We start from the raw sequence: 15,441 nt of genomic DNA, 5'->3' as shown, positions 1-15,441 counted from the left end.
GATAGATAATGATTCAAGGTTTCTCTGAGATTGTTCAATGTGTCAGGTAGTCTCACTCAACGTGTAATGTCCGAACAAAGATGAAGCTGCTTGTGATTGTTGCTATCCTCACCGCGTCAAATGTCTGCACAGGTGAGTCCAAATATGGTACAAACATATTCATATCTATTTTAGCTTTGAGGGAAAGATAAATAAAATACAGATACTCCAGTTGATATTTTCATATCTACTGCACAATGACGACTAAATATAGCCCGATACGGTTTTGTTGTAATGAAGACAAGAGTTGAGAATCGGGTGAGTGTGTCCAAATGTTCTCACAGGTCATGAACTGAGGTGACATGAAGAATTGTCTATGTAGAATCAGTCTCTCACTCTCTCTCTCTTTCACACACACCTGTACGCATACATGCATATTGTGAGATGTATAAACTCATATAACATCCCTGCCAAACACATGTCTCGTGTAATGTAGTATACTGCTCGGGGATTGGTAGGGTTTCACACTTGATTGACACCGGTAAAAGACCATATACCGAAACACTGCATCATAATATAATACAGAAGTTGTCATCTATAAAGTATCTTACCTTTCTTATAGAAATAATCTCGCTGGCTCTCCCTTCCATACTCATTCACTCAATTTCCGTCGACCATGTGAATTCTTCTTCAGCACAAGATTTTGCTGTGAATGTCGACACCAGTGACGGCTCCTTCTACGTCGTTGTCCAAGGAAAAACCTGGCTGGAAAGCGGCCCCTACTTCTTCCGAGCAGATGGAGACATTTTCTCCTTTGCCGATGGCTCGCTGCTTCTGGTCAAGCACAGCCAGTCTAGTGGCGTCGACCTGATAGGACAGTGGAACTCCAACAGTTTTGTGTACCAGGCAGGGTCCACTCAGATCGAGGCCAGCATTGTACAGTACAAGCCAGATCCAAGCATATTCACCTACAACGACCCGGCCTTACCGTTCGTGTTGTTCAAGCAGGTAGGACATAATATCAAGACAAGTATTTCTATGTTTCACAATGACTATCCTATGTGATACATACAAACTCTATCCAACATGTGACCCCAGAAATAGTGTCAAGATAAGGGATACAAACATCCAAAACTGAAGCCTAAATATTCTCATATATATTATCATCGGTAATTGCAGCATGCCGCATCACTACAAAGACTTTAGAAGAATACGAACATCCAACCATCAAGACAAATATTCGTACTCATATTATCATCCAATGGCACACGTACGTCAGTGGCACTTGAATTCTGGATTTTCGGGCTGATTCAAAGCTGCATCAGCGCTTAGCCATATCTCATGGAATGGTTCTGTGATTGTCACGTTGCAGAAGTTCATCACCGGTTCCAATAACACAGCAGCTGCCAGTGTCTCGGAGACGATTTCTGGTTTTCCAAGCATTGCATTAGAAGAGGTTGATGTTCCGATGGGCTACCTGTACTTTGCTGGAAATCAGTTTGGTAGCCAGAATATGGAAGCCAACCAGTAAGCTCGATGATGGGTGAACACGAACCGTCTGTATAATAGTACGACATTAAAACTACAAAAGCACAATGGAACCACTTTGGCAAAGTATATTTATCTATTTATTTTACCTGATATTTTTTGTTATTCCAAGCATTTCTTCACTTCTACTTTATTCAGATTTCTTTTTGTCTTTTCAGTTATATGTTCATGGTTAATATTATGTTTTACAGTTAATTATATAAAATCGACCCCTCACCAAATACTTGAAACTAGGAGAAAATACTCGAGACAGTATGAAAATAGTTTTTACATCTTCACAGAAACTTAAAAGAAACCCTAAATGTACCCTTTATTATGTAATTATTTAAAACTGAATTCTGTATTTCTGTATTTTTCTGTATTATCCCCGCCGTGATATTGCTGGAATATTCCTAACAACGATGTACAACCTCACTCACTCACTCACTCACTCTGTTTTTCTGTTCGGTGTTTACTAGTTTGAAATGATGGAACTGGAATATTTTTCAGATGGGGCGACACAACATTTGACATTCTCTACGGCCACGGAAGCGGCCCACTAGCCTTGTTTGACAGATCTAAGACGGCGAACACTCTGATCATAACTCCAGCAAGTGAGTTCATGGCATCATCAATGTATCACCAGAACAACCACAAAGGCAAAAACAACGTCTTCTGGGGCGTCATGGGAGGTGTGAACACTGTGCCAAAAGATTTTGAGACAAGTTACATCATGTTCTGTGGCAACCAAGGAATCAACAAAGTAAGTCTCCACACTTACATCATCACTCTCATAACCATTACTTTACGTTCAAGGCTAAACATAAACCGCTGATTGGGCATTACTGAAAGCAGGCTCATCTTCAGACTGTTTCATGTCCTTTCTTCTCAAAATTGGCCTCGTGAAAATATATTTTCAAATGACTGACATATTTTTTTTATACATGGAATATCTACTAAGAATTCTGTTGTGAATGAATGAATATTTTTTATGCATGTAGGCCTTTGTAAGCTGGGGACAAATACTTCAGACTTGGTATGGGCATAAGGAAGGGTTTGTCAAATCTGATATGACAATCAACTACCTTGGATATTGGACTGACAACGGTAAGTGCATGTTCTTCAACATCTGATATCTCTTACAACTCTTTGATATCTAAATTAGGAATAATAGTAGCCATGTTTATGTGATTACTTCACTTTGAAAAACACGAGAGATCACATTTATCATCCCAAATCATTTATCAACTTTATAGTCAACAGAAATAACCTGTCTGACGTATGTCCATGTCAAATACCTTTACTGTTTACTGTTAGTAGTTAGTGACGTCGTTTCATCGTGATGCTATGTTAACTGATGACGTCACAATGGTCTGCAATGTGTGATGACGAATGCTTCTGATATAGACCCACTCAAAATCAATCCATGCTTGGAAATACTCGAAGTTGTTTGATATTTGTGTACGTAATCAAGTTTGGAATTGCTGACAATTCCAGGATTTTTCCATTCTTGCAAATACGCCAGTGAACAGCCAATGAACAAACCTGTGACATGTCGGCCAACCAGGTACTCAATTAATGGAATGTATTTTTACAGGTGCATATTATTACCACGAGTCAGAGAAAGGAAAGAACTACCAGGACACTGTTTTGGATGTTGTCAGTTACATCCAGCAGATTGGTCTTCCAGTCAGGTATGTTAACAAACCCTGATTTTTGTAAGACTTCAAAACAGATATTGAATATCAAATTTATAAATTAAAAAAAACCGAAATAGTGTTAACCGCTTGTTTTACAAAAAAGGAAATATAATTAACCATGAAAGGAAATTTGAATTAAAAATGCTCATTAAAAAATTCAGAAATGAAGGTGCATTGTGGGATTACATATCATTCCAAAACTATCAAAATGGGGATTGGCAGTCCAGATTTACAGCCTGTAAAAAGACCTTATTAAAAGGGACATCTTGTCAATAATGCACGTGCCTGAAGCTGTTAGTGAACAAATGTTTTTGATCACTGCTTTTTACAAAATAGGAAAATTATTTAATGATGAAATACGATTTTGAATTAAAATGCTATGCTAAAAGATTAAGAAATTGCACCATCCTAAAGTATCATTTTCAGAATATATAAAATGGGGATTTAAAACACGAACATATCCAGATTACAGTATACATCATCATTTAAAAGTGAACAACTGTGAAAAAAATAAATGGACACTTTTTAAATAATATCCTGGACATAGTATTTCACATATATTTCCAGATATTTCCAGTATGACGATTGGTGGTACTACGTTGATCCCCATAACGCCATAATGCAGTGGAAGCCTAGGCCTGACGTGTTTCCCAGCGGACTGGAGTACGTTAAGGAGACGTGCAATCACACTTTCTGTTGTTGAGAAACCACCGAATAACGGTGGTAAAAGAAAAGGCTGCATGACAAAGTGTATAAGAAAGTATTGTATGATAGGAATGTGTAAGACAGTATGTCATGGCAGAAAAGAAAGCATTGCATGATAGGAATGTGTAAGGCGGTATGACATGGCAGAAACGAATGGGTGAGTGAGTTAATATTTAACGTCACATCGGCAATATTTCAGCCATATCGTGACGAGAACATGGCAGAAACAAACGCACCACATGACAGAAATGTGTAAGATGGTATGACACTTTGCATGATAGGAATGCGTAAGAAAGCATTGCATGACAGGAATGTGTAAGATGGTATGACACAAGGGAATGTGTAAATTAGCATACTCAGGCAGAAAAAAACATGGCATGGCGTGACATGATATGACAAGACAGAACGTCATGGATGTTTTTGAAAGAACGAAGTGGCAAGAACGGACCAGAAATCACTTCATGGCTGTTGCCAAGTGTACACTTTTGAAACTATAATGCTACATATTTGTGGACACATTTTATTCTCTCAGCAATACTCCCTACCTCGCTTTCTCTCCATGCATATGCTTGCTTCTTCATCAGTAAACGTGTTACAAGCACCAATTTGGGTCAACCATAAATGTCTAATGTAAAGTTATAGAAATCTTTGCAAGGCTTATATCGACATTATAAGGCATGTGACAATGTTGAAATCTATACACCTGGAAATTAATCAAGCAACACCCCAATTTTTTCTATTGGAGCAACTTTGAAGTGTTCTGACAATCAAAATATGCCGGGTTGATATAGTTTGACACTTTTTTATTCAACAGACGATCTCTGACAAACAACTTAAAGGGAAAAAGTATCAAGACTTTGCTTTATTGCAACGAAATCCAAATTCTTAAAACTGTCTTAAATTCATGAAAAAATGGACACAATTTACTATTCATCCACAGACGTTGTTGTCAGGTGTATTAACACAAATGTCACATGGAAAGAAAGAACAGTCATCTGAGAGTCTGCACACCGACTTTCATCAATATCTAGTGTGTCCTCCCTGCGCACGCACCACCGATTCCAGACGCCTCCTCATTCCTTGGATGAGTCTCCGGATCTGATTCTGGGGGATCCTGTTCCACTCCTCATGCAGGGCAGCCGTCAATTCGTTGAGATTATGGACTGGTGGGTCTCTCTGCCTCACACGACGGCCAATAAAGTCCCACAAATGTTCAATGGGGTTGAGGTCAGGGCTCATGGCAGGCCATGGAATTCTGTCAATTGCATTTTGCCGCAAAAAATCATTTACAGCATGCGCCCTGTGAGGTCTAGCATTGTCGTCCATAAATATGGGTCTCGTTGCCAGAGGATGGTTCTCAAAATGAGGTACCACAGCCCTGTCAAGAACCTCCTGTTGGTAACGAACACCGTTAAGGTTGCCACGGATGGTAATGATATCCAACTTGCAGTTCATGGAAATGCACCCCCATACCATAACGGAACCTCCCCCAAAGGCCACAGTCTCCTGGATGTTCCGTGGAGCCATTGCTGTGTTCCTCTGCCTCCAGACCCGAGTACGACCGTCCACCATGTGCAGCAAGAACCGGCTCTCATCTGAGAAATGGACCTTCCTCCAAGAGGCAATGTTCCAGTGCAAACGGTCATTACACCAGGCCAGTCGGGCTGCCTTATGGGCTGGAGACAGTCTGGGTCGCTTGATTGGCCTCCTTGCCCGGTATCCTGCAGCTTTCAGACGATTCCGAACAGTCCTGTTCGAGATGGGTCTCCCTGGAAGCCACTCCTGTCTCAACCGAGAGCTCGAGTCGAAGGACCTGCGCCGTACAAGTCTCAGTAAAGCTCTGTCCTCCCGGACTGTGGTCTTCCTGGGTCTTCCTGGTCTAGGCAGGTCTTTAACTTCATTAGTGGCCCGGTATTTTTTCAAAAGTTTTGAAATTATGGAATGATGTCGTCCGATTTGAGTCCCGATTTGTCTTAGAGACATACCAGCATTCCTCATGCCGATTATTTGCCAACGAGTGGCCTCTGATAATTTCCTACGTGCCATGACATTGAAATGAATGAAAAACCGAATGCAATCGACAACCTGCGCTTGTAAACACCCCAGGGAAAAAGTGCATTTTTCGAAAGTTGAGGTTAAAGCAATGCACGTGCGCTGTGCAAGCTTCACGCGCGTCATATCAACCCATGAAAAGCTCATGCTGTATGTCAATACATCAAAATTGAATAATCAATCATCAAAATTACTTCGTTAAACTTTGTTAAGTTTTTATGTGTCTTTGAATTTGGTGTTGCTTAATTAATTTCCATATGTATATTATTTCGTCTATGGATAGAACGGAAAAACTACTTATTTTAAATTCTGTTTTGGACACACACGTATTAATGTTTAAGCATGAAACATGTGTTTCCTGAAACTATTTGTTGAAATCAACCACAGTGCAGGTTGGATGTACATGTAATGTCACAACAATACCTATATATCATTCTGGTGATGAACAGGTCTGTCTGGACAAAGTTGCTCACACTGACCGTTCTTCACATATTTTTGTTTGATATTCAGGTGGCTGTACAACAAGACTAGCCTGCCTGTTCTGGCTCACAGCAAGTTTTGGTAGGTGTCAGTCTGATCCAAATATTTGTCAGCTATAATAACTGTACTCGAGAAAAACGACACTGACTTACTCGGAAGCCATATCCCTCCAGGGGCCGGTAACGCCATGAATATTTACGATGAATATTGGCTGACTGAGAGTTATTTTACGCCATAGTCATTTGTCCTGGGAACTGGGTTTTGGATCTTTGGTGATGATTGGAGCATCACAGCCGACATGTTTAAATATTCGGTTCGTATAATTGTGCAGTGTTTCAATGACTCGTTCAGTAACACTAATCGAGAATTTGAGTTTCAAATCCATGGTTTCGGAAAAGGTATTCTGACAGAACTCGACACCTTCAGAAGAAAACTGGCCCATCTTTTCCATAAAGAAAGCTACAGTTCTCAATCATTTTATTCTTGTCCTAGGTCGTCAAATAATACATATGCCAAGAAAAATGGGGGCGCTTACAATTTCATTATTGATGGAGACAAAGCACTGCCAACTGATGAGGTGAGGACGTCTAGTGGTTGATATTACACTTGGACACTAGGTCAGTTCCTTGAAAATCACCGTCCAAATTAAAATCTGATCAAATACAACCATAATAGTCTGCGAAGGACATGCAGCGGAATAACATGGAAATTGATACAGGCACTTTTCAAATATGTAAATTTTATATGGAATAACATTTATTAATGCTACAGTTTTGTGTTACCGACAACTAATCGTTTTATTCTTTCAGCGATTTTGGCAAGATCTTATGTCTTCTGCGCGTCAGTGGGGACTGGTTGTTTTCGAAGAGGTAAAACTACCCTCTTAGGCAGTATGTTTACTCTGATGTAGTGCATCGAATAAAGATGTAAGAAACTTTTGAGTTTGAAAAGTCTGTCTTTAATTTACTTTAATTTACAATGCTCATTCCATGCTGACTGATGAGTTTCAGATGTTACTGTGCATCTAAATAAGGATACTCCTACTGAAAGATCTCAGAAAACTCTACGAAGAAACACGTTTTGCTGTTTCAGGATTTTTTAGACTCGCAGTTTGACGCGTTGACGCCACTTCATACTGATGTTAATTTGGGCAGGCAGTGGTTGTTGGAAATGGGCAATGCAGCTGCCAAGAACGGCTTGAGAATCCAGTATTGCATGACGTATCCCCGCCACGCTCTTCAGTCGCTGGAAATACCCGTAGTAACACAGGTGGGTGAGCAGCATTGCCAGTCAGTAAAAACAAAAACATAAGAACCATGCATGGAACGCACCCTTTTCTGCAGCTACTCAAAGATGCTACTCACATTATTCCTTATTAAAACTTGCAGATAAATTCTCGGCTATATGTGTAAAAAAGTCTTGTGTGTGTGTGTTTCCGAGTTCTATGGAAATGCAGGCTAATGTTTGGCCATTTCCAGAGAGTCAAAAGTAACCTTCGATCAATTCCTCGTCATGACAAAGGTATGTATCTTTAGGAAATCTACAGAGGTATGCTTTCGATGTTTGTGTTTACGTTTAACATATTTTATTCAAAATGTTAAGACAGATCGAGGACAATATATTATACCATATAAAACCACACCGGCTAGTAAACTGGAACATATAGAATACACGTAAATGCTCCAAACTCTGTAGTTTCTAGTGTATTTTAGCCCAATGTATTTTAGTTACTTGCATTATGTCGTCTGCTCGAGTTGTTGTCCATTATGAAATGGTGGGATTATGAGGTCTAGTCTTGGTGAAGATATTTCGGGGTAAGACGATATTATAAATAATGAAATCCCAGCATGTAGTAAAATGGGTTATGATATGACAGTTTCCTTTTCCCAGTCATATTAGCCCTCGACTAGCATATCAGCTGTCTGGGCCATTGGCCTTCGGCCTTCGGGTTCATGTGGTAGTCTTGAGCTGGTAACGAAAACTGTCATGTAATAAACCTCTTAATATTTCATAACAATAACGGTGACTATAAAATTAGAGATGTATTGACGCCTTGATGACAAACTAAAGTAGGTTATGTGGAAAGGCGTGTAACTAGCTACGGTTATAACGACATAAGTTTGTCATATGCTTAGTTGTTACTGAATTTCGTTGGACGGTAAACTGATGTCTCACAGTCTTAGAGTATTTGATTCTGCTGAACTGTCTGAGTATTTTCCGTTATGAGGCAAGGGCAAGCAGAGACTATCACCCTGGCAGTGACCACTGGAAGATTGGCTTGACATCACTCTTGGCTTGGGCAATTGGTTTAGCCCCGTATAAGGACAATTTCTGGACAACCTCAGTTCAGTCAGGCAACCCATACAGTAAGGAATCTTTTAAAACAAATCTACACAGATCAACGCTTTAGTTATTGACTAATTTCCCATTTACTTCCGTACACTTCTATACGGGTATTGAGGTAGGTTTGCAAATTTTGGAACTACAACATTGCGCTTGATCATTACCGTGCTAGATGTATGGAATTACTGCCTGATACTGATTGAGTTCAGTTTTACGTTTTAATTGAACCGGGGACACTTTAAGCACTTGGTTAACCCACCACCTTATTGCCTAATGGAAAGATGGGTTTCATGAAGTATCCTTGGACAGTTTGCAAAACATAGCTGTGGGCATTGGTTTAAATGTTTTAGCACGGGGGACTATAAATACATCATTACTTTACTCATTCATTTGAAACTTCACTTAACTTAAGAGATGTATGTGTGTATACAGAAAGAACATGTACATATGGTTGTGTTTCTTACTGCTTTCTAGGATGGTTAGTTTGTTTTACTGAAAGGACATGTGAAATACTGACATATGTTTGTTTGTCGCCTTCTTCACTGTTTCATGAGACTAAAGCCAAATACAGTTCAGGTTAATGAATGAAGAACATGTGTTACATAGTTATGATTTGAGGAAACACACTTAAAGCATTTTTGCTTTAAAGATACAGTCAAAATTTATTGTGTTGAAGTTGAAGGAACCAACGTCACAATTTCGAGTTCGACATAGCTAAAAAGTAAAAATATGCCGAAGGATTGTTAATGGACAAAACTTTTTCTTCGAAATAGCACAAGATTCGACACATTAATGTTCGACACAGCAGTGTTTGAAAGCAGTCTATGTTTACTTTAGTTACGCAGCTATTGAAGTTTTGCACTTGGTTTTTCCAGACGGATCAGAACCAAACACAGCTCTGAATGCAGTTGTCGCTACTCTCAGCACGGGTCCTGTCGGTATAAGTGATATGGTCGGCGGATCGAACAAATCATTAATCATGAGGTAAATGAACTTTGTTGTACGCCGCACTCACAGGCTATATGGCGGCGTTCTGTAAATAATCGAGCCTGGACCAATCCAGTGATCAACAGCATGAGCATCGATCTGCTCAATTAAGAAGCGATGTCATATGTCCTCAAAGTCAGCCTGACCACCCGATCCCATTAAACAAGCCTTTAATGGCAAGCATGGGTTGCTAAAGGCCTATTCTACCACGGACCTTCACGGGTCAAATATATCACAGATACCTTACTTTCCTAAACATGTCCGCGTAGAGACACCTTCACACAAGGTCATACGAACACCTCATGTTTCAAGGGGTGTTGCATATGTTATGGCAGCAGGAATGTTGCAACGTTCCACCGTTACCACAGAAACTGGACCAGAGGCACCAGACTAAACTTGTGAGAACAAAATCAAATTTGATGACAGTTACAATGACAATTTTTGTTATATTTTACCCAGCAACTAAATCGACGTTTTCTACATTTGTTTGCAGATCTGTCAATGCGGACGGCCTTATTCTGAAACCATCTCGGCCTGCTACTGCAATAGACAATAGGATTCGAAGGGTAGGTTCAAGTTCACTAAAATTAACTGTTGATCTCCTGAGAGTTTCTGTGACTTCAGTCCTGCCCCACAACGAAATACATGTGATCCATTTGGTCTCGTCTTAGACATGTGAGTTCAAAATTACAAATGTTCGTCCAACAGAAAATGGTTACCCGGTTGGATTCGTCATGTGACTATTAACATTCTAGCACCTCACAGGCAGTTTGGGTGATTTGGGGTAATTACAAAAACAGATTGCGCTTTGAGCATCCTTTGTGCGCTTTGGGCAGGATATAAAGTCTGGAAGGGCGCGCCAAATATATTCTCAATTATTGAATTATAAATAATTATGACATCTACATTTTGTAAGATTCGTAACAAAAGTGGTCGTTACAGATTGCCTTTGGAGACTTTGAGGGACCGGACGGAGAGGTGTGGTCCACATATTCAGATTTCGGAGGACAGAACAAGTATGGTATCATTCTTGCCGCAGAGTTGAATGGTGACTACTCGATAACGCCCGACATTGCAGGCTACCAAGGAGTAAGTCGACATAGTGTTTTGTTCCGTTGCACACGTTTACAGACAGTGTGGACCGGAGAGTAGAAAGATGGTGGTGAAAATAGTAATAAAAAAAACCACGCTCTCAAGAAATAGTCATAAGACTTTGTACATTTGTTGCTGAAATTAATTTGGAAGCCCTGTTCCGTCATGATGATAGGTGCTGCAGCAATAATCTTTCCAGTTGAAAGTGTTGCCCAACGAAAGGACGTAGGATTGGGCTGGACTTTCTGTCTTGTTACATCGCTTGCAGTCGTTAAAAAACCGAGTGCTTGTATTCGTTTTCATGGTCCTAAACCCTCTGATTATATGTCAGACACACTCACAGCACAAAGGTTTCTACGGTAAGGTAATAGTCGATCATTATCTGGGGTAGATGTCTCGTGTCTCTTCCAGTTCCCAAGTTCCATGATCTTCCCTTACAACAACGCCAGCAAGATCCAGCCACTGACAGACGCTGACCCCCTTACCATGAGTGGCTGTACCACTGTGGACTTTTGTCTATACTATGTCTCGCCTGTCCTGAAGGTTCAGGGGTACGTATATCAAAACAGTCGCCTCTGTGTCTAACTTTGAAGCACCGAAATTACAGTTCGAGAGTCTTGAATATTTTAATATCAGACACTGAACTCCCTTTTTAAATGACGTACTATAATCTCTGACGGGACATGACCCTCTGTCCATTTTTCGAATTCCAGAGATCTCGTGTTTGTAATGTTGGCAGTCTGTAGAAAGTTACTTAGAAAGTCAGACGTCATACTCCTTATTATTGAGCCAATACCCAATGCTTCAGACAATTCAAAATTAACACTGAAGTTTTCGGTATGATAATACGTTTTTTACTGGTCCCTTATGCTCAGGGAACATAAACAAACATAGCGGGAAGATCAACCCATGATCCCCTCGTGACAAGTGAACTGTTCACACTTTCTGTTTTTGTCTGGAAATCCTATGTTCTGGTTGAAAGCATTGTCACATAATTTATGTGAAAGTTGTGAATCAGAGTCTGACAGATCCGCTCGTAAAATCGTACTCAGGTAAAGACTTTCATATATTCTTGAGCTTCTATTGATTCTTATTCATGTTTTTAGGTTGAGTGGTAACACAATTAACAAAAGGATTTGAACCACAACGTATTTATTATGAGGTTATGGAGACATTTCATAATAGACTTTTGACCTTGGAACAGAATTATAGAGAGTAGGTGAAGTATTAATAGTAACAAAATACATATATGCACCTTACACATAGAGTAAATATAATTATTTTACGAACAACAGAAGGATTACATTGAAATCAATCGAAAAAGAATTATGTGGGATATTTGAAAAAATAAACGACAGGTGGATTAATAAGTTAACTTGTATGTTGAAATTAATAAGAGCACAACGGAATGTCTTGTTAAGACCGATTTAACGCCTTGTAAATAGCTCTTGTTGCCGTTTCTTTCTGAAGTACGACCTGCAGAAGAGATACAAGAGCGCCTCCCTGAATGGCTGGTAGGTGGCGGTGTAGATGAACACATTCCACAGGCTGTTGGATAGGAGCGACGTCATAAGTATTCGCACCAGGAGAGTCGGTACATTGTCTTTTCCTGACACGTAGTTTGTAATAATACCTATTGTGAATGGAACGTAAGAAATGCAGAAAACGCTCGTTGACATCACACACATTAAGGGAAATTTGACATCGGTCTCTGGTTGACTGTTGACGCCTTCAGGGTGTACTTGTTTCTTACCGACTCGCTTCCTGAAGAAAATCAGCACGAGACAGATGACGATCATAGATAGTGTGATGATAGGAAATCCCACGGATGCCATAAGATTCGGCAAGGTATCAAAGTCTGCAACACAAATTGCAGAATCTTCACGGAAGTAAAAGTCACCATCAGGCACAGTTATCAGCACGACACGGATGAAGCTTAGGAAAATCGAGATGGTCACTCCTTGGACAAAGCGCTTTTTCGTGACAATGTGGATGTATCTTAACGGCCAGCACACAGCAATGCAGCGTTCAGTGATGGTTAGTGCAACGTTGAAGACCGTTTGACCTAATATAAACGTCAGTAAACAAGATGCAACGCTGACCATTGTATCAGAGTAGGCAAATCGGTTCAGAAACGCAGAGGGGACGACGAAAATCAAAATATACAGACCCATGAAGAAATCAAAGACGGCCATCCAAGTGACGGCCCATAACGTTGGCAGATGTAACTCCTTTGTCTTGGCGACAACGAGAACGACCACTCCGTTGGCAGACATGACCAGCACGGATACAATTAGATAAATAATAGCTAAAGGGAATAAACTACCTTTCGTGTCTGTTTCAGTATCCGGGGTGGTTGTTGAGTTCATTATTCTCAAGGGAACCTTGTGCCAAAGTCTGTAGGATATGAACGAGTCTGACTCTCTGATGCAGTGTAGAAGCATGAATAATGTCCCCATATAATATAGTCTGCGGTTCTAACTTAATCATCTAAGACACCATTGTGAACTAATAAACATCAGTAGATGACGCAGGTTATCATCGTGTTCATAATGGATGTGATGATGGAGATGATCATGTGTAATGGCACACCTGTATTGAAATATTGACACACACGTCGTGAGCTTATCAACACCTCCCTTTCATATAGAATTTACTGACGTTCCCGGTGGTATTCATAAATACACGACAATTATGATTGTCGCCAGCTTGTACGTTAATTCACGGGTAAAGTAAACAGAATTAAAATATGTCTTTTTATCCCTAAACATAAACTAATGCAACTGATTCGTGAAGTACGCCTTTTTTTATTTTCTCCGTTTGGGTTACCTTTATCAATTACAACTGTACATGTATGTGGTGAAAGATGGTAAACTGTCAATGATATATTTCTAAAAAAAAACATCGACTACACATTTGCGTGGTGGGCTTAACGAAAGTTTTTTTTCAAGAATGGCAATCGTAAATGGTAGTGACAGGTTTACCGTCTCATTTTGCGTTAATGAGGCTTTCGAACTCTATACAGAAGACTGCTACGCCATTGTCAGTCAACACTTTACAATTAGAGTCTAAATATGAACAAAATCATTGCTAGTTATGTTGTATTAGATACATTCGTAATGCAGATTTCTAAAAGTGGGTTATAATTTCAGAAAGCAGGTGCTCATTCAGGGCGAGTTAAGCAAGTGGGTTCCGATGTCACCTCAGAGGGTAACTGACATCAACATCGGGGACGACATCATCATCAGCCTAAATGGTGCGGCTGCAGAATCCGTCGTCTTCTGGTTCAACGTGAATGGAGTGTCCTCTCCGGTGGTCTGCAACCTCGGGCCAGTCGGCAGTGCTACTCTCAGCTTTAATCAACAAACATGCCGCTGAGAACAAAACCTTATCGCAACCACTATTTCAAATTTGTGGTGCTGCCGACCAGATCTGATATCTATAATCGGAGCAGAATTTGTATAGCTAAACGTATTTCCCCTATTTCCCTGGATTATGAATACAAAGAACAAGTACATTCAACTTAGATATGAGGACATTATCAGCTAATACTTTAAGCCACATATATCTAAAGATATGACTCTTTCCTTATCGACCGATCAAAGTTTTTTTTTTATATGCAAAATCACCGGTCGAATCAATGCCACATTTCAAAATATGTTACTATGTGTATTTAAAATGATAATTTCTGGATATGTATAAATTGAAACCAGCTGAAATGAGTAAGTGTCTTGTATTAATTTACTACCGAATCCTCACCGAGCGTCTTCAAACAACAGAGATTGCCTTCTGGGAACTTCATGAACCTGATCACTTGATTACACCAAGCCCCTTCAAACGACAGAGAGCAGTTACTAGGAACCTTTTAACCATTGTCACCTGACAACACCGAGCTCCTTTAAATGACAGAGACTAGTTGCTAGGAAGTTTACAGATCACTTGACCACCTTTTCATACATATGAATATATGTTATTACGCGAGTACACGAGAATAAAATAAACTATGTATCACACAAAATCATTCTTGCTTAATATTTTCAAATATCTCAAATCACGAAACTTGGTGGGGTTGATGATCTAACGATAGACAAAAGCTGGGATAACATACTAAGGGGTGAGATGATTCTGTAACAGTGGATTAAGAGGTGATTGGTGAAGCCTTCCGTGTAACTGTTTTCACAGGCATTGGGTAGGTAAACCCCTTGGTCTCTGTTCATCTGTGGGGCTAGCCTGTTGATGTTCATAGCTCTTAACATTTTTGACGTCGCCAATCATGGATGTTCGATGCCATGATGGTTGTTGCTTGCCAGCCAGTGGAGTGTGACGGAAAGGACTGTCTTTATATCTAATGTCTCTGCTGAAGTTTTGTGCTGTTTCAGCCTAATGTCAATGGGGCGAGATGTCTCTCCTACATAGCTGCTGCCTCAGCCATCTACAAGTTTATATGTGAAATATATTACACGTCCCCCAGTCCTCAAGGGGGACGTTCCTACAATACTACTACCAGCGTGATGACCGTTATGTCAAGACTCACCTCACAGTCAACTATATTGCATACTGGACAGATAACGCTGCA

The 15,441-nt window shown here is 40.1% G+C and overlaps 1 protein-coding gene across 1 annotated transcript; it reads left to right on the top strand.

Moving 5' to 3' along the window:
* LOC137273807 (uncharacterized) lies at positions 1 to 14,886 on the top strand. Its single transcript, XM_067806666.1, has 17 exons — positions 1 to 132; positions 674 to 987; positions 1,352 to 1,506; positions 2,017 to 2,269; positions 2,508 to 2,613; positions 3,104 to 3,200; positions 3,774 to 3,869; positions 6,474 to 6,524; positions 6,936 to 7,020; positions 7,253 to 7,312; positions 7,536 to 7,712; positions 8,671 to 8,809; positions 9,662 to 9,770; positions 10,267 to 10,339; positions 10,716 to 10,862; positions 11,277 to 11,416; positions 14,018 to 14,886. The coding sequence occupies exons 1-17, from the start codon at positions 81 to 83 to the stop codon at positions 14,241 to 14,243; spliced, it is 2,280 nt and encodes a 759-aa protein (XP_067662767.1). The 5' UTR covers positions 1 to 80; the 3' UTR covers positions 14,244 to 14,886.
* The last annotated feature ends 555 nt before the right edge of the window (positions 14,887 to 15,441 follow it).

The sequence above is a fragment of the Haliotis asinina genome, chromosome 2, assembly GCF_037392515.1.
Source record: "Haliotis asinina isolate JCU_RB_2024 chromosome 2, JCU_Hal_asi_v2, whole genome shotgun sequence".
Taxonomy (NCBI): domain Eukaryota; kingdom Metazoa; phylum Mollusca; class Gastropoda; order Lepetellida; family Haliotidae; genus Haliotis; species Haliotis asinina.
The sequence above is the reverse complement of the archived record's forward strand: the minus strand, read 5'-3'. Positions and strand labels throughout refer to the sequence as shown.

What these genes read in the sequence shown, in the direction of transcription:
- LOC137273807 (XM_067806666.1), top strand. Translation starts at nt 81, where the DNA reads ATGAAGCTGCTTGTGATTGTTGCTATCCTCACCGCGTCAAATGTCTGC. An exon ending in GACTGGTTGTTTTCGAAGAG is followed by an intron (nt 7,313 to 7,535) that starts GTAAAACTACCC and finishes TTGCTGTTTCAG; the next exon opens with GATTTTTTAGACTCGCAGTT. An exon ending in TCAGTCAGGCAACCCATACA is followed by an intron (nt 8,810 to 9,661) that starts GTAAGGAATCTT and finishes TGGTTTTTCCAG; the next exon opens with ACGGATCAGAACCAAACACA.